The 20,352-nt window shown below is 60.8% G+C and overlaps 1 protein-coding gene across 1 annotated transcript in view; it reads right to left on the bottom strand.

The window, feature by feature from the left end:
- Nucleotides 1-17,597, bottom strand: part of LRRC4B (leucine rich repeat containing 4B) — a 39,033-nt gene extending 21,436 nt beyond the window's left edge. The window contains exons 1-2 of the mRNA XM_032612699.1: nt 17,108-17,597; nt 1,122-1,453 (exon numbers count right to left, since the gene is read on the bottom strand). Coding sequence (XP_032468590.1) covers nt 1,122-1,418 — 297 coding nt within the window. The 5' untranslated portion in view covers nt 1,419-1,453; nt 17,108-17,597. The remainder of the gene's footprint in view (nt 1-1,121; nt 1,454-17,107) is intronic.
- Nucleotides 17,598-20,352: the final 2,755 nt, after the last annotated feature.

Below are 20,352 nucleotides of genomic sequence, written 5' to 3'. Positions count from 1 at the left end.
TCTCAACCGGAGGTGGGGGTGGGGAAATTCCCTCCCTCCCCAGGGAATATCTGGCAACATCTGGAGACACATTTGGAACTGGGGGGCGGGATGCTACTGGCCTCTAGTGGCCGGGGATGCTGCCCCACGCCCTACAGTGCACAGGGTGCCCGCTCCCCTACCCCACTGAGGGTGATCCAGCCCCAGCATCAATAAAGCAGAGCGGGGGAGACCCTGCTTCAAAATAGCACAGCTCTGCCCCCAAAGCATCACTTACGGCCCATCTTTTTTTTTTTTTTTTTGCGGTACGCGGGCCTCTCACTGTTGTGGCCTCTCCCGTTGCGGAGCACAGGCTCTAGACGCGCAGGTTCAGCGGCCATGGCTCACGGGCCCAGCCGCTCCGCGGCATGTGGGATCTTCCCGGACCGGGGCACGAACCCGTGTCCCCTGCATCGGCAGGCGGACTCTCAACCACTGCGCCACCAGGGAAGCCCACAGCCCATCTTAATGACAATTATAATCGGATGGCAGCTGCCCCGTCCGAGTGCCAGCCAGGTACTGGGGAGCACAGGGCTGTCACACCGACTCCGGAAAGTGGGGATGTGATCCCCGTACCACACAGCATATAAGCGCTCACCCGGGGCCAGAGCGATTCTAAATCCTTGACAAGTGTGACACCCATCAGCCCTCGCACCAGCCCCTTGGGGCAGGGATCATATCATCGCCATTTTCCAGATGAAGAAACTGAGGGGCAGAGTCCTACATCATGTGTGGCCGATGCCACGCGGCAGGTGCGGTGGTGCAGGTGGCACAGGGGCCTCAGGGAAGGGTCACTCCCAGCACGACCTGTGGCTCCGGGGCCAGGCTGAGGGCTCACCTGTGCCGTGCTGTGGGAGGAGGGCAGATGGTCCTGCCCTGGGGCCCAGTGTGCTGGTACAGACACAGGGAGCCTTGTGCCGAGAAAACCCAGACAGCCTCGGCTCAAGTGACTAGGATGCAAACAGCATCTCATAAGTGCCCAGGGTACGGGCAGGCGTGAAGAGCTGGTGGGGACGCCCAGGAGGCTCTGCCAGCTCAGGGAGGTGGGACTGGCCACCCCCTGGGCCCCTCCCCCACCCCCCTGGGCTGCCAGCCCGGCTCACCTGGATGCCATTCTCCTGCAGGTTCAGGTACCGCGTGTTGACGGGGATGCTGGCCGGGACCTCGGCCAGCTCCCTTCTTGTGCAGATCACCCGGCTGGCCTGGTTGCTGCAGGAGCAGGCCGTGGGGCAGGAGGTGGCCGGCGGGGAGCCCCCTGCGGCAGCAGATGTCACGGCCACGCCGCCCCCGCCGGCCCCCAGGGGTGGGGAGAAGAGCCAGAGGAAGAGCAGGGCCCCATGGGGCCAGGACATCCTACTGGGCGGCAGTGGGGGGCACGGGGAGCCGCGGGCACGCGCCATCCTCAATGTTCATGCTCCGCCTGGGCGCCGGGGGGCTGTCAGGGAGAGAGAGGGAGAGGCTCAGTGAGGGACGGGGACCCCCCAAGTGGCCCAGCTCCTCCCCGACATCCAGGCCGCTCTCTGCCTCTGCTGCCACCACCATCACCTCCCTGCCCAGGCTCAGGACCCAAGGGGGCAAGACTCCTGCAGACCCCCTGTGGAGGGAGAGGCCACCCCTGATGATCAGGGCAGGACGAGGGGGGCAGAGAGGAGGGCTGGCCCTGTGCACCCTACACTCATCTCACCCTCTCTGTGCTGGGAAGACTTTATGCCCATTTCGCAGAACAGAAAACTGAGTCTGGGGGAGAGGAAGTGCTCACCCAGGGGCGCTTGGCCGGCAAGTGGAGACATCGGCCAGATAAAAAACTTGGTTCTTTGCATGATTTCAAAAAGGGACATAAATAGGTCGAGATGGAGTGAGAGACGAGACAGACAAGACATAAGTGACAGAGAAGAGGTGAAAAGCCAAGCCGGGAAGTCGCAATGAGGATCTGGCTCCCGTCCCAGCAGCCACCCAAGTCCCCTCTCCACCTGCATGCACTTCTGGGAGGGGACCAGCCTCCTGGATGCCCCCCCCCCATCACTTCTCCCTTCAGGGAGTGTTTGTAGAGGCCAAGTTTCCCAGCAACCCAGACTCCCTGCCATCACCCGTGGTCCATGCGCCTTGAAGCAGTGGCAGCGGCGGCAGCGGCTGGAGGGATCTGAGTTAGACTCAAACGGGGAATTTGAAGGAGAAGGTGAGGTGCCAGACAAGGCAAGGGGGGAGGTGCCGGGTGTGGGCAGGTGAGGCAGCTGCGGAGGGAGGACACCGGAGACGATAACGGGGGAGGAGGAGGTCGAGGGTGGCAGGTGCTCGAGGCCACGATGGCAGCTGGTGGGTCCGTGCCAGCGGCTGCTACACGCAGGATGGTGCTGGGCCCGCCCGCCCGCTGGAGAAGGGGCTGGGGGGCCGGAGAGCCTGAGCCTGAGCTCTGGGAGGGGAGTGGGCAGCGTGGGGGTCAGGTCCTCCCACCCGCGTTTCCACAGGACCAGAGACGGAGAGGGGGATGGGCCAGTCATGACAGTAACAATGAAAACAACAACAATAATAATGGCTCCGGAATTGCGAGTGGCCCCTTCTCTGCGCCAGACCTGCACACGCTTGTTTAAGCTTCCTGGGAGCCACAGAAGGAAGCTGTTAGGATGCCCAGTTGACAGATGAGGCCGCCGAGGAGCACGGAGCTGGCTGGGTAGCGACAGAAGGGGTTTGCGGTCCTGCCTTTACCCCTCGGGCTCCCAACCCTAACCCTTCCACGCAGCGTCTCCGCCTCGAGCGCACACAAACGCGCCCACGCCCGCGAGCTCTGCTCCAACACGGCCGACCCAAGAGTTCCCCACGAGTGGGGCGAACAGGGGGACAGAGGAGCCGTCTGCACAAACACGCACAGCAACAGCGGTGACGGGGGCGCGCCCTCGCACTCCCAGACCCGCGGACACAGGGCCGCCGGGCCTCCCCACCGCCCCGCACACGCACGCGCGCACACACACACGTTCCCTCCCGCGGTTTCCAACATCATTTTAACTCAGATAAAAAGACATGTGCGCATGTCCCTGTGTCTGAACGCATGTGTGAGGGGAAGAGCAACAGCTAGACGGAGACACAGAGACAGAGACAGAGAGAGATGGGGGTGGGATAGGGGGAGGGTTGGTCCTGTGTCTACACTCCAGACTCATTTTTCTGCCTGGAGGGCTGGGGGCTGTGAGTGCCTCTATCTATGTGGTCTGTGAGGGCGGTGGGGTCTTTGCATACCCCTGAGTGACAGGGAGCGCTACGCTCTGTCCCTGTCCTGTTCCCACCTCAAGACACTGGTGATAAGCCAGCCCACACCCTCGGAGCCAAGGGCCGGCGCAGCCCAAGGGGGCCAGCCTTTGAGGCCGGGGAACCCCCAGACCGCGATGCTGCTCGGGCGGTGGGAGCCCGCAGCGCCCACCGCAGGTCCAGACCCGCCGCCGCTGTGTCTCTACCTCCGCCTCGGTCCCCATCTCCCTTGCTGCCAGCCCGCACCACTGCCCCCCCTCCCCCAGGATGGCTTCTGCAGAGCCTGGGCCTCCCTCCCCTCCCTCGTCGCCCTCCGCCATCTCCATCCTTGTCTCCCCCCACACAGAGCGACACTCACCCCAGTGGCTCGGCTTCCGCTGGGCCTCTCCCTGCGCCCCAGGTCCCCCCCTCCACATGCCTCCAGCCGCCGGGGGTTCTGCCTCCCCAGTTCTCCAGGGCTTCCCGTCGAGGTTGTGCTGGGGGGGGCGCAGGGGCTTTTGGGGTCTCCCCGCGCCCCCCCCTCCTCGCCTGTCGCCCTTCCCACCCCGCCCCCCGCAGGCCCGTCTAGGCCACTGCAGCAACTGTCTCCCGCCCTCCCTGCTCGCCTCCTCCAGTCTCTTACCCTCTACCTCCACTCTCCCCCACCCCCGCCGGCCTCAGCCCCCTGCTCTCTCCCTGCCCCTCTGCCTCTGCGCCCCGCCCCCCCTCAGGCCCCCCCTCACTGTCTCGCCAGCCTTGGGACCACCAGGCCCCCCACTCCTTCTCCATCTCCTCCTCACTCTGTCTCCGTCCCCATCACCCTCTCGCAGGTAGGTCGGGGAGCCCGTCTCGGTCGGATTCTCTGTCTGTCTGTCCGTCTGTCTGTCTCCGTCTCCCTCGGCCGGGCTCTGTCTGTCTCTCTCTCTCCGCGATTACAATTTCTAGTCACACGGCAGTGCAGAGCCAAGCTGTGCCTCAGCTCCCTCCCTCCCCACCCCTCCCTCCTTTCTCGCCTCCTGAGCGGGGAGGGCGCCTCTCCTCCCTCCTCCTCCAGCCCCCCTTCTCAGCGCTGGAGGCCTCCCCCTCCCCCGTTAATCAAAGGCTCTGTTATCTAATTAACCCATTGGTTCTGGGCAGCCGGGGAAGGGCGGGGAAGTCAGGGAGGAAGGTTGAAGGCTGGGCTGCCCAGGGAAGGGGGTGGGGGTGGGTGTCTGGGCTGTTCCAGGCCTGGCCTCCTGGCACAGACAACCTCATCGGCCGCATAACCAGGCTGGGCCAGCGCTGACCCACCCCGCCTCGTGCACCTGCCCCCCAGCCCGAGTGCAGACAACCTAGCGCGGGCTCCTCTGCAGGCAGGCACTCCCCCAGGACCCTAGGAGCCCCCCAAAGCCCCCCACCACACCGCACAACCAGGCACTCTAACCTCCACCCCTGATACACCAGCGAACCTGGGCCCATGTCACCGTCACCCCAGTCCTTCAGCCGAGGGCCAACCCCTGTTCATGCCACAAAGAACCCCATCCCCAGATGCAGCCCTCTCCCCTGGACCTCAGCCGTATCCTGCTATCCGCCTCCTGATACACTTCTGCAAAATGGGCAGGGCAGCCTCTTCCATTCATTCTGTTCAGCGATTTTCATCCACCCATCCATCCATCCAACAAATATTTTCTGCGTCCCTACTGTGTGCAGACACTGGTGTAGATGCTGACGAACGCTACCCCCACCCTCCAAACCCAGCATCCACAGGCCCCCAAAGACAAGTAGCGGTAACAGAGCACATTGACCAAGTGCCAGGGGGCCTGGGTTTCAGTCCTGGATCTGCTGTTGGTTTGCTGTGTGACCTTAGGCCAGTGACTTCATTTTTCTGAGCTGCAGAAAAATGCTGTGAAACAGGGATAATAATAGTATCTATCTCATGGGGCCACTCGGGGACTGGCTCAGTAAATGGCTCTCTCTTTACAAAAAATGCAGATCTGACCACTTCTCATCCCCGCCACCATCTCCCCTAGATGATCACAGTTGCCTCCTCAGTTGTCTCCCCACTTTGACTCTCGCTCTCCCTCCCAAACGGTTCTCACAGGCAGCTGGAGGGGCCCTGACAGCATCCAAGTCAGATCCTGCCCCTCGTCCACTAAACAGCTCTCACACCCTGTCTCACGGGGTGTAAGGGCAGAGACTTCACCGAGGTTTAGCAGACCCGTCTCCCCAGGATGGGCTGCTCCTAACCCCGCTCACCCAGCCACCTCAGGCCACACTGGCCTCTTCACTGTTTCTGGAACGGCGCGCACGGTCCTGCCTCAGGGCCTTTGCACGTGCTCTTCCCTCTGCCTGGACCGCTCATCCTCAGGCGTCCCTGTCCTCCTTCAGGTCTTTGCCCTTCAGGTCTTTTCAGTGAGGCCTCCTTGCATCTCACAGCACCCCTACCCCACGCCAGAACCTTCTCTGCTTTGTCTACATCGCATTTGTTACCCTCTGACCTCTTAGAAGCCCACACACTTGAGTGTAAGCTCCCCGAGGGCAGGGACTGCGTCTGTTTTGTGCACAGTTTGGTTCCCTGGCACAGGGTAGGTGCTCAGTGAACATCGGGTGGAGGCATTAGTTACCAGCGCCATCATTTAGGTCCCTCCCCAGTTTCCCCGCCTTCTCTCCTACAGTCACACAGAGACGCACCTGCTTGGCCACACGCCCCTCTCTGCCCACCCAGCCCAGGACACACTCGCCCAGCTGCACATCTCGGGCTCATCCCACAGACGTCCAGACCCCAGGGTCCCCTCCCATCCCAGGAGGGTCCCCTCTCATCCCAGGAGCCCAGCCTGGCAGACTCAGCACCTCCATACACCACCGCCGCTGCAAACACACTGCCTTCAGCTCAATTTCTGCACCCACAGCATGGCGCCATCTGGCTGGCAGGGTCCCAGATACTATACCGTAGGTCCCCAGGGCAGCTGCATGCACCCCGCTAAATGCAGGCCCTGAGGGGAGCCACACCTCAGATGCCACCTGTGTGGGCTACATTCCAGGATACGGCTTTGCGCCGAGGGGACACCTGGCCCCAGTTACAGCCCTCCAACACAGCTAATAGGGGTGCTGGCTAACCCTCTTCTTCTGAGCATGTTCTCAAAGCCAGGGGCTGTGTACATGCCTGACCCATGCCAGCTCCTGGAATAACCCCACCACCAGTAATGGCAACGTCCACCATGCACCCGGCGCCGACAGGGCAGAGTCCTGGGAGTTTGACTCGCATTAACTGTAGCTCTCCCATTGGCCCTCTGACAGGGGCCTGCTCTCACCCCCACTTCACAGACAGGGAAGCTGAGGCACAGAGAGGCAAAGTCGCTTGCTCAAGGCTAAACACGCAGCTGGGAAGCGGCCCCTCCCTGGTCAGCCTCCCCAGAGCCGAGGGGCCCCAGAGACGCTCAAGCTTGTCATGATAGCACAGACAGGTCCCTTGGAGGTCTCCTGGGGGCCTGTTGAACTGTGACCTGCCTTCTGCCACCCTCATTGGCCACGGTCCGCCCCTGTGGCCAATGAGCGTTCGCTGTGGGCCTAGGGCCATGCTTAGCCGTGCCCTCGTCTCCAGACGCTGGCTTCTCCCCGTGGCCCTAGGAAGAAGGCTTTGTCCCTGTGTCCATTTTCCAGATGGAGAAGCAGATCCCGAGGGCTGAAGGTACTGGCTGATGGTCACACAGCCTGGATACGGGGCAGCTGGGATTGGAACCCGAGGCCCAGCCCTGGGCCAGGTCACCACACTTGCCTCCCTCATCCCAGGGCCCTGGGAGAAGCCTCAACGTGAGGGTCCTCCACCCCCACCTGGTGCAAGGGACCGAAGCAGACGCAGAGATGCAAGAGGCCCCAGAGAGAAGAGGTGTGAAAGGCAGAAAGGGGCAGAGATACAGCACGAGAGAGAAACAGAGACAGAGACCAACGCGAGCCCTGGGAGGTGGCATGGAAGAGGGAGAGAGGCTTTAAGGGGGAACAGAGGAGCCTAGAAAGCGAGCCGAGATCCAGGGGAAGGCGGAGGCACGGAGGGCCAGGCACTCAAGGCGACGGGCCGAGGCCTCACCAGCTTCGCCATCCTCCCCAAGTTCTGAGAGATCTCGGGCATCGTGCCTGAGAGGATTCTGGCAGATGGCAGATCGGAGACTCAGGGGCCCAGGAGAGGCGGGGTGAGGAGCAAAGAGAGGCAGGGAACATTCCAGTCAGGCGTACTCATTTTTTTCTGGGGGAAGTTCAGGAGGTGAGAGAAGAGATAGGAAATTGACTGCCATCGCAGCAAGAGGGATGGAGGTTAGATCTAAAGAAGAACTTCCCAACTGTGAGGGACTGGGGCGGAAGTGGAGCCTGGAGCCAGGAGGGTGGAGAGACATCAAAGCCAGGGAGAGATGAACACTTCTCTCCCTGGATGTCTGTCATACGGGCATGGCTGGGAGCTGTTAAGGTGGGGGGAAGAGGGGCAGGGTACAGGAAGCACAGGCTTCAGGGATGGATGAAACAACTTCACACGTGTGTCCCTCTGAGCCGGTCCGTGTCCTGAATGCTTTTAAAATAAAAGCAACCCCAAGGCCCCGAGAATCGACAGTCCGCTAACTTTTGAGTTAGAATCTCCCGGGGAAAAGGGTGGCTCGGGCCCCTCATAGCTGCTGCGGAGTAAAGAGTTGGGGGCTCAGCTCAGGACTTGCCCAAGCTTCCTGAGGCAGGGGTGGGCTGGGGAGAGATGACTTGCTTGGTGAGGGGGGCTGTCTTTTCCTGTCTTCCCCCAACTCCCGACCAAGAAGCAACGATGGGTCATTTATTTGGTCTTTCATATGTTCATTTAACAAATATTTACTGGTGACTCCACCACCCCGAGTCTCCGCCCACACACCAGGCACGTTCCCACCTCAGGGCCTTTGCCCTTGCTGTTCCCTCTGCCTGGAGCGGTCCTCCTTGGGTCTGCGTTGCTCTGTCTCCATTCTGGACTCTGTTCCGTGCCCCCTCCGGGAGGGTTTCTTTGCCCCCCGCCCCCCAGCCCGTCCCTTACTCTTCTCTTCCTTTCCTTCACAACCCTCTCATCAGCTGGCCCGACATCATGTGATGGATAACGCCTGGTCCCGCACGTTGTCTGTCTCCCCACTAGAAGGTGAGCTCCCCAGGCAGGGAGTTTGTCTGCGCCCCCTACCGCTGGATTCCCTGCCGGCGCCGGGGGCGCAGGGGCAGAGGAGACCTGCCTTTGTCTTTGGGGAGTTAGTGGTCCAGAGGGGAGACGTACAAAGGCTGAGTGAGAGGGTGAGCACAGGGTGGAGGCCCTGGAATGTCTGCGGGAGGAAGTGATGGCAAAACAGCGCGAGGCACGCGGGTGAAGAAGGACGCGTCAGGCAGAGGGACCCCTGTGTGTAAAGGCCTGGGGGCCAGAGAGGCAGATGGGGGTCGGGGGTCTGCAGAGTCCAGCTCAGTTACAAAGACGTCCTGCTCCACAGCGGGCTGAGAGGCGGGGGTGCTGGGAGCTGAGGGTGGGAGGCTGTGACAGGAGAGGGGCAGGGTCAGCTCTGGGTTGGAAAGACCCCTCTGAGTGGACTCTTGGGAGAGACTGAGGCCGGGCAGGAGCTGGGCCAAAGGTCCAGGGGGAGAGGATGAGTCTGGGGCCGGGGCCACAGGGGTGGCGAGGAGGAAAAGAATGAAAAGATACTGCCAATTTGCAAAAAGTGGCAGAACTTGGAGATGAGGCAGAGGGAGGGGCCGGGTTCTTCTTACAGATTTGGGGGTCAAATTCTTAAAGCCAAGAAAGGGGAGAGGGCAGGGAAGAAGGTTGGGGAGAGGAGATTGGAGCAGTCCAGTCTTTGCTTGTAGGTGGCGAACCCGCTCATGCCAGCACCCCAGATGCTACGGGTGGTGGAGGGACCCGCAGCCTGGTTGCCATCGGTCGCTGGCTGTTACCTTGGGCCAGGCCCTCCCCCTCTCTGGGCTCCCATTTCCTCCTTTAAAACAGGACATCAGTGACAGTCAGCGAAGCCCGGGGCTGGGGCAAGGGGGCCCAGAAGATGGTCTGGTCAGCGAGTGACCGGCAAACGTGAGCTGGGACGCAAAGTCTGCCTGGTGATTGGGGACAGAAGCAAACCCGCTCCAGTCCCAGGCAGCTGCCAATTTTCTGCTGGGAACCGTAGCTTGCCGTCCCCGTTTCTTCGTCTGAGAAATGGGAATTGATAACAGGTAGCATATGACACAGGGCTGGGGAGGCAGGGGGTGGGGGGAGAACAACAGCTGTTTGCCAGCCGGTGTGGAACCGGTTCAGTGTTTGAGTGGGTCGCTGTCCCCCACTGAAGTGCTATCAGCACCGTCGGGTATGGTGGCCGCCAGCATATGTAGCCATCCAGCACTTGCCACGTGGTGTGAGTGAGGAGCTGAATTGCTGATTTACTTTAAATTAATCGAGAATTTTTTTTTTTTTTGGCTGCGCCCTGCAGCACGCAGATTCTTAAGTTCCCCAACCAGGGATCGAACCCGTGCCCCCTGCGGTGGAAGCTCAGAGTCTTAACCACTGGACCGCCAGGGAAGTCCCTCTTTAAATTAATCTAGAGGTCGATGGCCACACATGGCTGTGGCCGTAGTGGTTACTGTATCGGACAGCGTGGTATGGCCATCCCAGTGCCTCCCGGTTCAGCCTCCGTCCCGCTTGGAACCAGTTCTGAGTCCCCAGAGCTTGGGCTCCTCTGCTCAGAGACTCTGCCCAACAACCTCGCAGGGCTCTCCCAGGATTCTGGAAGGACTTGGAAGGAGATCAAAGCGAGAGAAACAAACTCAACTGAGAGTAGGGCACGCAAGCCAGGCTGGCTCTGCCTTTGTCGTATGAAGCCTGCTCTGTGCCAGGCCTCTGCCGAGGCAGCCTTGGGCCCACAGGGGAGGAACTACAGCAGTTCCACTTCACGGAAGGGCATACGGAGGCGCGGTGAGGTCCTGAGTCCTTGCTGTACCCACGACCGCCCGGACCCGGGCAGGAACCAAGAGATGGAAGGAAGCTGAACATCCAGGGCCCCTATACTGTGTGACTCTGGGAGGTGGGGCGGCCTAACACCACCGCTGAATTGCATCCAGGGAGAGAGCTAGGACCTAGCCTGGTACTGGTGGTTTTCCAAACAGCGGTTACTGCCAAGGCTTCGCAGGGGTGCATGGGGGTGAGTTTGCAGGTGGGGAGGGCCCTAGTGTGAGCCAGCCTGACTGTGGCCTCCCGCCCCCCTGCTCCCCTCCCCTCCCTGTCCCCTGGAAGGGCAATGCTGCCATCTGTTTTCCATCTCAGGGCGTGCAGAACTACTACTCTTTAAAAAAGGGGGGGGGGTTCTACTAAAAGTAACCAAAGGCTGAAAACTCCTTGAACGGGATCAGTGTTCCTTAGACATCGGCGCATATCCAGGCGAGCTGGGGGCTTTGTGAAAGGGCAGGTTCTGATTTGGTGGATCCAGGACCAGGCCAAGATCCCACATTTCCCAGGGATTCTGGTCCTGGAGCAAGGGGTCAAGGGTCCCCTAAGTGTGCAGTCAGCTCCCACGGTCCATTTCCAGATGAGTAATGAACCCTCCCCTCCCCCACCCTGTCTAGGGGTGTGCTGGGAGGGGATGCAGACCGGGGTGAGAACCTCGATTGTCACTCGTATTAGACATGGGGCCTTGGAAAGGGGACATCGCCTCTCACGGCCTCAGTTTGCTCATCTGTAAGAGGGAAATAGCTCATCGACCGCCTCCTCGGATGGTGGGGACTCAGTGGTCCCAGCATCTGAGACGAGGCTGAGCAGTGTCTGGCTCACAGGAAGGTCAACACAACTCCTCCATGACTGTGACTGTCCTCCTCCTCCTGGATAGCGTCACACTGTCACTTTGGGAAGGATGGACAGGTGGAAAGAGCAAGGGTGTGAGGGAGACCTGGGTTTACACTCTGACCTGCTGCTTTCTCACTGTGGCCCCCTCCGACCCCCCCAGGCTCTGACACCTAGCTTGGTGCCATTACCTGTCCAGTGCTGGGCACTTCAGTGACAGTGTTATCAGTACTAAATCATTAATAACAGTTATCACTTATTCTCACTGGGTCAGAAGAACAAATCTTTTCCTCCTTTTTACTCCACCCCCACCCCCCCTTATGTTAATCCAGTGTTTCTGGCTGGATCAGAAACACCCATTTATCACTGGGAGGGGGGACCCACAGAATCACCTGAAGGATCTTTGTTCCCCCCAGCTGGACATGGACTGGACACCCCCACCCTGGTAAGGAAAGTCTGCCGTGAGAATGGGCCTGGGTATGTCCTCTCCCCTCTGGGCATAAACAAGATTGAGAGGCCAGGAGCCTGTGAGTTACCAGAACTCCGATATCTCTTTTAAACTCTAATCTCCTGAATCTGTTATTCTTAACAATCTGATCATTGTTCTTATTAATGATCCTGATTTCCACTCCGAGGGCCTGATGGGCCAGCATGTTGCCCTCTCTGTTTCCCCCTTTGGAAAGCAGTGATCTCAGCTGGGGGAGGCAATCTGCAGAGTGGCCAGTGCCCAGGTTTGCAGTCCCAGCTCTGCCACTTCTACCTTGGTGATCTCGGGTAAGGGACCTCATCTCTCCCGCATCAGTTCCCCCTTTTGTCAAATAAGGATGATGATCGTGCCTCCCTCCCAGGACTCCTGTGAGACGAGAACAGAACAAATCCACATGGACTCACCAGCACAGAGCCTGGCCCAGGGTAAGCGCTAATGAATGTCAGCTCTTGTCATCATTATCTCCGGCCCTGTGTTTGAGGGTTCCAGGCAAGTGGACAGCAAATCTCCGCGTTTACCGCCTGGGGTTGCCCCTCTGGGCGAGTTGGGGCTGCCGCTGCTTTCTGACCTTTGTCACAGCGCTTGAACAAGAGCTCTGACACTCTGACAGGAGTGTGGGCTGAGGGGTTCAGGGGGACACAGCTGAGACAGGAAGGGAGTGGCCTGGGTCGCTGCCCCAGCCCTACCTCGCTCCCTCTCTGCTAGCCATCTGGGTCATACACAGGCTCCTTAACACCCCCACCAGGACCCAGCGTTCTCGCTCTCTGCGGCCCTCTTGAGGACCCAGCCGCCCCCCGGGATGGACTTCTGCCCGCAGGGGCCCTACCAGCCCATCTCCCAGGCCTCAGAAGCAGCCCCTCCCCTCCACCTGCCATGACAACAGTTGCATGTAGGTTTCCAGGCAACAAGGGGGCATCTTGGCACTCTTTTTACTCTCCTGCCACCCCCTCTCCGGCAGAGTCACCCTGCTCTCAGGGACTGGGAAGGGAAGGGAAAGGGGGTTTCTCACCAGCAAAGATGGAGGGTTCCTGAACTCAGGGATGAGGCGACTTCCTACACTCTACCAGAGAGGAAACACACACATTCTCCCTACACCCCGACAAGGGTGGGGGTGGAGGGACTGATGGCGGGGTTGAGCACCGTCATGGCACAAAGGGGACCCCTGTCATCTGCACCCTGACCCGGAGATGAGACCAAGTGAAGCCCCTCCTCCCCCGGAACATAGCCTCTTGTCCTCTGAGACCTGCACTGGGACCAGGTGAACTTTCAACTGTGTACCTGCCCTCCCTTCAACACACAGGGAAACCCACCCCTGCCTGTGGGCGGCAATCTGACCCACGGGGGACAAGGGTGGGGTCTGGGGCCCACCCTGGCTGTCAGCCAACCAAGGATGGGCTACAACAGAACTTGTGTGTGCTCTGCAGCCTGGTCGTCTTAAGAGTCTTCCCGCCCTTGGTGTGGCAGGGAGGCAGGCCCTGGCTCCAGGGAGGCCCAGAGCTGGGGCAAAACTGCCCCGAAGAATGATGGGGCAGGAAGGGCAGGCAGAGAGAGTCCCTGGCAAAGGGGCTCCGATTCTGGAAGAAAATCAATGGTAGGAATGTGGAGAGAGTGATGGGGGATGGGGTGGGAGAGGTGGGAAGAACCACTTGGAGAGGAACAGAAGAGAAAATAGCAGAGGTGGAAAACTCAGCTGACTATAGTGTTGGGCAGGTAAGAAAGGCGGATGAAGCAGGTAAGAAGAGAGTAGGGAGGGTTGGCCCTTGGGGCACCTGAGCACAGGGCACTGCTACCCCAGGGGGAGAATTATGCAAAAGCAGCTGAGAACCTGGAGTTTTGAGATATAATTGAATATAACATTCTATTAGCTTTAGGCGTATCACATAATAATTCAGTATGTGCAAAACGATCACCACAAGAAGTCTAGTTACAAATCACCACGCAAAGTTACACATTTTTTTCTTGTGATGTGAAGGAGTTTTCATGTGAAATTGCTAATTTTTTTCAAAAAATTGGCAACACGTTAAGCCCTTTGAAAGCAGCAGGGGGAAATAACGTTCGCCATCCACAGGACACCAGTGTAAGTGCTCAGGGCTGTGGGGAGGGCGAGTGCAGGGGAAAAGGAAGAGGAAGGAAGACAGAGGGGCGGCTAGAAACAGATGGCTGGAGGTGAGGGAGAGCGACAACAGAGAAACGGAGAAGAAAGTGCAGGGAGCGAGTGCGGCTGGAAAGAAGTGGAAAAGAAAGCAAGGGTAGACAGAGGAGGGAAGACCGGAAGGCACTGGGCTGGGGGGCGGGGTGAAGGGTCAGCCGAGGGGAGAGAGGTGGGAGATGGAGGTGCAGAGATAGAGACACGAGGTCCAGGTGACACCTTAGGACAGATGCCCAGCCGGAGAGGTCGGGGAAGGGAAGGAGGATGCGGAGGGTGTGATAAAGAGAGGGTGCGCTGTCCTATCAGAGGAGACAGGTGAGCCATGGGGGTGGGGAGGAGAGGAGCCGGGGTGCTGGAGGCAGCTGAGGACTCAGCGCTTCCCCTCCCGCCCCCCCACTCTGGCCGTGCCCCACAGCACCTCGCCTGGAGACCTGCCTCTCTCCACCTGGCCTCGGTGCCGGTGCATGCATGCGTGCTGGGCCCTGGCTCCATTTTCCTGAGACGTGTCAAAGGCCCTCTGATACCTGACGTCTTAATTCTGCCGGAGCCCTCTGACTCGGGGAGCACTTTCCCAGCTGACTCTGGGACGGATGCAGGGCGGCTGCTGGGGTCCCTCCAGCACACACGGAGACCCCTCACGCTGGGACGTGAGAATGTACCAGCAACACGTGGGGCTGCATCTTCAGAGCTCTGAGGCCACCTCCGTGCCTCTCGATGTCTCCATGACACCTCTTTGAGTCTCTGTGAGTGTGAGGTCACAGGGTGACCAGGAGTGAGGGCCTCCCTGGCAGGGCCGTCTCTCCAGGAGGTGCTGCCTTTGTCTCTCCCTCCGTGTCTCTGTGTATGAGGGACTGCGTGTGTCTCTGTGTGTCCAGGTCTTTCTCTCTGACTCTGGGTTCCGAAGCCAAGTTTGTAACTGGGTCTCTCTGATTCCACACCTGGGTCTCTGGCTGCGAGTGAATGACTCTGTGTGTGTGTGTTTGTGTGTGTGTGCCCACGCACGTGTGCACCTCTGCCTACACATGCCTCTGTGTCTTTCTCACACTCTACCTCCTGCCCTCCAGTGATGGCTGACTCTCTCTGGCAAGTTGGGCGCTGTGCCTCTGGTCGCCCCCTGCGCCTCTCGGGTGCTGGAGTGCCCTCGGGCTCCTTCCCACCTGCGCCCTGGGCCTCTCCCCTTACGCTCCAGAGTCTGAGGCTCCCTGTGTCTCTGCCTTGCCTGGTCCCTTGCTCTGTGTGTGAGGATGGTGTGTGTTCCCCTCCCTCCCCTACTTTCCTTCCTTTTGGAACTTGAGTGACTCCGTGCAGGTCTGGCTCCCTGGTGGTGCGCCCTAACTGTGCGTCTGTTTGGGAGTGGGGTCCCCCTCTCTCCCACCCTTCCCTGCCTTGTCTGAATGTCTCCCTCTTACCTCTTGGCTGCTTCGCTCTCTGTCCCTCCTTTCTGAGTGTGTGTTTGAACACTCAAGTGCCAGGATTAGAGGAGACCCAGGGAAGAGCGGCAGGAAGGTGGGGAGGGAAAGGAGGTGCATGTTAGAAGCGGCAAGGAGACAGGAAGAGGGAGGGGCTGATCCTGGCCACTGCGGGGTGGGGGGAGGTTCTAGCGGGGAGAGGATGCTGCCTGCTGCCTGGACGGGAGGGAAGCGACTCTGGCTATCCCCAGCTGCCGCTGGAGCCCGAGTTCCTGTCTGGCGGCTGCGCGGCCGGGACTTGGGATGTGAGGTGCATAGCAATGGTGCGCTGCGGAGGCTCGACTGCAGCTTCCAGCTGGGGAGGGCGTGGGGAGGGGGCTGAGGGGCAGCCCTGTGGCTCCCTTCCCCCCTCCCCTTTCCCATCTGGGCTCTCCCCAGGGGATTTCCTCACCCTGAGAAAGTCTCTTCCAGAAAGCAAGGCCTGAGGCTGCGAGGAGCAGGGCGGGGAGAAGGGGCCAGAGCTCCGGAGGAGCGGCAGGGGTGGGGGCGGGGAGAGAGGGGGAGGATGGGAGTGGCAGAGAGACAGGACGGGCCGGGTGGGCGAGGGGGCACCATGGGCATCAGGACCCAGAGTCCAGGAGAGAGACTGGCTGGGCCCCTGGCCGGAGAGAAGGAAGAGCCCATGGAGGTGGGGGCTTGGAAATGTGGGCGGAACCCTGGACAGAGCCTGGGTCACGGGCTCCCCAGGACTGATGGGGAGTTGGAAAAAGCCGAGGGAAAGAGAAGGAGAGGTTCCAGACAGGAGGCCCCTAGGACTGGGGGGTCTGGGATTGGGGGATCCCATGAGGTGAGGAGACAGGGATGGGGGGCTCGAAGTGAAGAAAGGTCACAGAAGGGGGTCCCGGACAGAGCAGGATGTAGCGAAAGAGGCCAGGGGTGGTAGGGAGAAGCTCCACCGGCCCCTGCCCAGGTGAAGGTCCTAAGCAGAGAGGGGAAGTGATAAGGGGTCCTGAGAGAGGAATCAAGGTAGCGACTGGGGGCTAGAGGAAAAAGAGGCCAAAGTTGCGATCTCCTGGAGAGGGGGTCAAGGGGGGATGTCTGGGGGGAGAGGGGGAGAGATGGGGGATGAGGGGATCCTGAGGGGAAGATGAGGTGCAGTTAGAAGGTCCCAGAAGAGTAGGTATGAGGGTGGGAAGGCTTGGGAGGGCAGCAAATGGGGGAGGGAAGGTCCCCAAGAGGAGAGGGCTAAGGACGGTGGGAGGCAGGCAGTGGTCCCAGAGAGACACCTGCCAAGGATAGAAGGCCCCGAAGCAGAATGGGGTCAAGGAAGGGGGTCTTGGGAAGAGGGAGGGGAAGGGGTTCGGTTGCCCATCAGTAGGGGGTTGGGGGACCCCAGAGGGAGAGGGGCTGAAGATTGGGGAGAGGGTTGTCTCGTTCCCCAGTCACCCCCTCCGTTTTTCCCATTCTCACTTCCCAAACTCCCCGGTTCTCCCCGGTTGCCAGGGCAACCGCTCCTGCCAGGCGCGGTCACCAAGGAAACCCCGTGCCCGCCTCTCCCCCCCTCCCCATCACTGGCGTGCCCCCCCACCCCAAGCAGCGGCGGTGTGGAAGGTGGGAGGGGCAATGGGGGGGGGAAGAACCCGAATTCCCGCCCCAGAAAGAGGGGACCAGACCTACACCCAGCGAGCCACCTCCCCTCCCCCCCCCCCCCCCCCCCCCCCCCCCCCGCCCCGCAAGCCTACATCCTCAGCCCTACAGCTGGATACACAACGACCGCCGGACGCACATTCCCCCCCCCACCCCCGTCCCTAGGCAGCGGCGACCCCCGCCCGCAACACAGAACTAGCCTGGCCCGGAGGACCCCCACCCGACTACCCCCCCCACCGCCTGCTGCTCTCCGTCAGGCCCCGCCCACTGTCCTCTGCCGCCGGCCCCCCAGCCCCGAGGAGGCCTAAGACCGCGGTCCCCTAATTAGAGAATGCTCCCCCCCCCCCCCCCGCGGTTCCTCCTCCCGCCCCCGCCCGGGCCCTTCGGCGGCTACTCACAGCGAGGAAAGGGGCTCCTTCCGGGGGGCAGCATGCCCGGCCCGCGGGGGGAGGACCCCCCCCAGTGAGGCACAGGGATTTGGGGTGCGAGGCCCGCTGCGGGGAGGCGCGGGGGGCGGGGCTGCGTCCGGGCCCGGGTCTCTCGCGTTCTCCCCCCTCCCCGGCTCCTGGATGGGGAGGGGGCTTCCGCAGCGGCAGCGGTGGGGTTCGGGGGCCGCGCTGCCTCCTCGCTCGCCCGCCCGCCTGCCGCCCGGCCCGGCGCCCTCGTCCGCCGGCCCGCCTTCCTTCTTGCCTTCCTTTCTTTCCTTCTTTCTTTCCTCGCTTCCTTCCTTCCAGCCTTCCTTCCTTCCTTCCTCCCTCGTCGGGCCGCCGGCGCCGCTCTCCCCCCACCCCACCCCCCCAGGCCCCGGCCCCGGCCCCGGCCCCCGCCTCGGACGGTGCGGCAGCGACCGAGAGCCGCCGAGAGCGGCAGAGACGGGAGCGGAATACTGATGATGGAGGGGGAGCGGGAGGGAGGGGAGGGAGGGCGCCGGGAGGGGGGAGGCTGCCCGGGAGGGAACGGAGGGGGGAGAGGAGAGAAGGAGAGGAAGAAGGGGAGGGAGGCAAAGGGAGAGGATGGGGAAGGGAGGGAAAGGGGGAGGGACGAGAGGGGGAGGGTGGGGGAGGGGTGAAGCGGTGGGAGAAAGAAGGGGAAGAAAGTGAGAGAAAGAGAAAAGAGGGAAGGAAAGAGCGGGAGGGAGGGCCGAACGGGAAGCAGGAGAGGGAGGCACCGAGGGAGGAGCGGGGAAGGGTGGAAAGAAGGGGAGAGGGAGGCGAGCTCGTCCCGGACAGGATGGGAGGCCGGGGGGGAGAAACTCCTAGTACACCTTTGGTAAATATTTGCGGGGTGAATGCGGGGGCAAGGGGAAGGCAGGGCCAGAGCGGGTGGATGGAGGGGAAGCCGAGCTGGGGAGAGGGAGGCAGTAGGCAAAGGACAGGAAAGAGGGTCTGAAAGGAGAGAGATGTTTAGGGGTCTGGAGAAGGCCCAAGGAGCGGGGAAGTGGGGGAAGGGAGGTGGGAGGGGAGAGGTAGGAGAGGGCGGGAGGAAAGGCGGGGAGGCTTTGGGGGGATGTGGGGAGAGGGAGGAAGCAGGGCGGAGGCGCTGGCCTGATGGGGAGAAACAAAGCTGGACAGAGATGAGAGGACCGAAGGGAGGGAGACCAAGAGAGGGGTGGGGGGAGAGGGGAGATCCAGGGCAGGGGAGAAAGGAGCCTGGGAGCTAGAGCTGTGGAGGCACAGGTGGGCTGCAGGGGCCTGAGGGAGAGCACGGAGGGAACGCCTTGAACCCTCACTGTGTGCCCACATCATCACCACCACCACCACCACCCCCGCCTTTCAGCAGCCGGACAGAAGGATCCTTGCACCCATTTCCCAGATAAGGACGCTGAGCTCTCAGGGGAACCAGAGCAGAATTCAAACGCAGAGTCCAGGCTCTGGACGGGGTATCTTGAAGGAGCTAGAGAAGAGGCTGGGCACTGGCGAGGAACCCCTGGCCCAGCCCTGTCAGGTGGAGGCGGGTGGGAAAGGGCAGAGGATGGGGTCTACAGCCTCCCCCCACGGAGTTCTCTCACCTCCTCCAGGTGTTGACAGCAGGTGCTGGGGATACATAGAGAGCTGTGAAGCCCGCATTGCACCTTGGGTGCAGGGGGGCAGGGAGAGGATGCAGGGGTCTCGGAGAGGTCACCTTGCTCTCCCTCTGCCTCATCAACTCCACTGTCTGCTACCGCTAAAGGCTCAGCCACCAGGGATGGGGGGCATGGGGAATTAGGGGGCAAAGAAACTCAGAAGGGGGCTGAAAAGAGGCAGCCCATTTCCAGTGCACTGAATTTCCTCCCAGGCAGGAATCTCACCTCTTCTTTGTTCCCCTCAAAAGTCCAGCTACTAACTTTACATATGGAGGAGAGAGAAAAGATAAAGTGCCAATCTCCCCCTTCTTCTGAGAGCCCTGGGAGGGGCAAGTGTGTCCCCTTCATCCCCACGGGCAGAAATGGGGCGAAGTGGAAGCCAGTCTGGGGAAAGAGGGGCTGGGAGGCGGGGAGGGAAAGTGGGTCACATTTGGGTGCATAAGAAGCAGCTGTGGGTGGGGGCTGGTTAATGCAGAGACGTAAGAACTACAGAGAGGGGAAACTGAGGAAGGAGAGAGCGACCAGGGCCTGGGAGCAACAGGTGTGTTGTGGAGCGCTGGGTCCCCCACCTTGGCGCTACAGGGATCTGGTTTAGGAGATTGGAGGTGTGAATACGTGCACCCCAGAGCACAGCATAGCGCAGGCCTAAGGTCCGTGGCAGTGCTGGTAAAACGGTAATGGTAACAGTGGCCAGCATGTCGTACGTGCTCGCTTCGATCAGACTCGGATGCCATGCCAAGTGCTTCCTGAGCATCTAGCTGATTCCTTACAACCAGCCTCCACTGGACTCAGGGAGGTGAGCACTGCTGGGCGTAGGCAGAGCGGGATCTTGGAGGCCCCTGCTGTGCCCAGCATTAACCCCTTAGTTTCCAGAGGCTTGCTATGGAGAGGCCAGAGCAGGGAAGTAGAGAAGAATTTCCACATCTTACCAACTCCTGAGGATTCCTGGTCTGGTCTGAACCTATTTCAGAGAAACAAAAGAGCACAATGCAGACAGGGGCGGGCAGGGAGGCAGGCTGGAGGTGATGCGAGGCCTCACACAGCAAGTGGCTTTTGAGCGGAGATCTAAATGAGACAAGGAGGCAGCTGCCTGGGTGTGCAGGGAAGAGACCCCAGGCAGGAGAAGTATGGACAGCAGAGGCCCGGGGGAAGGCAACAGGCTTGGCCTGTTTGAGAGAGGAAATGAGACAGGTGTGGCAGAAGCACGGCAAGACACAGGGAGAGTAGAAAGGGGGAGGAAGAGCCCCGGATTAGCGCCAACACAAAACCAAGCCCCACGTGACCATCTGTCCCCTAAACTTTGCCCTAAAGCTTAACTCAAGCAGCAGTCCTGAGCATCCTAAGGGCTGATCCCCCTTTTTCATTCACATTTTCAACACTGATTGGGGCCTATGATGACCTATGATGGGCCAGAATCCTTATTACCTAAGAAGGGATGGCAGTGACCTGGGGACCCCACCCCCACATAGTAACAGAGACTCAGAAGGTACATTTACTATTTCAAAACACCAAATGGCGCTTCCCTGGTGGCGCAGTGGTTGGGAGTCCGCCTGCCGATGCAGGGGACGCGGGTTCGTGCCC

The sequence above is a fragment of the Phocoena sinus genome, chromosome 19 (assembly GCF_008692025.1).
Source record: "Phocoena sinus isolate mPhoSin1 chromosome 19, mPhoSin1.pri, whole genome shotgun sequence".
Taxonomy (NCBI): Eukaryota; Metazoa; Chordata; class Mammalia; order Artiodactyla; family Phocoenidae; genus Phocoena; species Phocoena sinus.
This window is presented reverse-complemented; position numbering and strand designations above follow the sequence as displayed.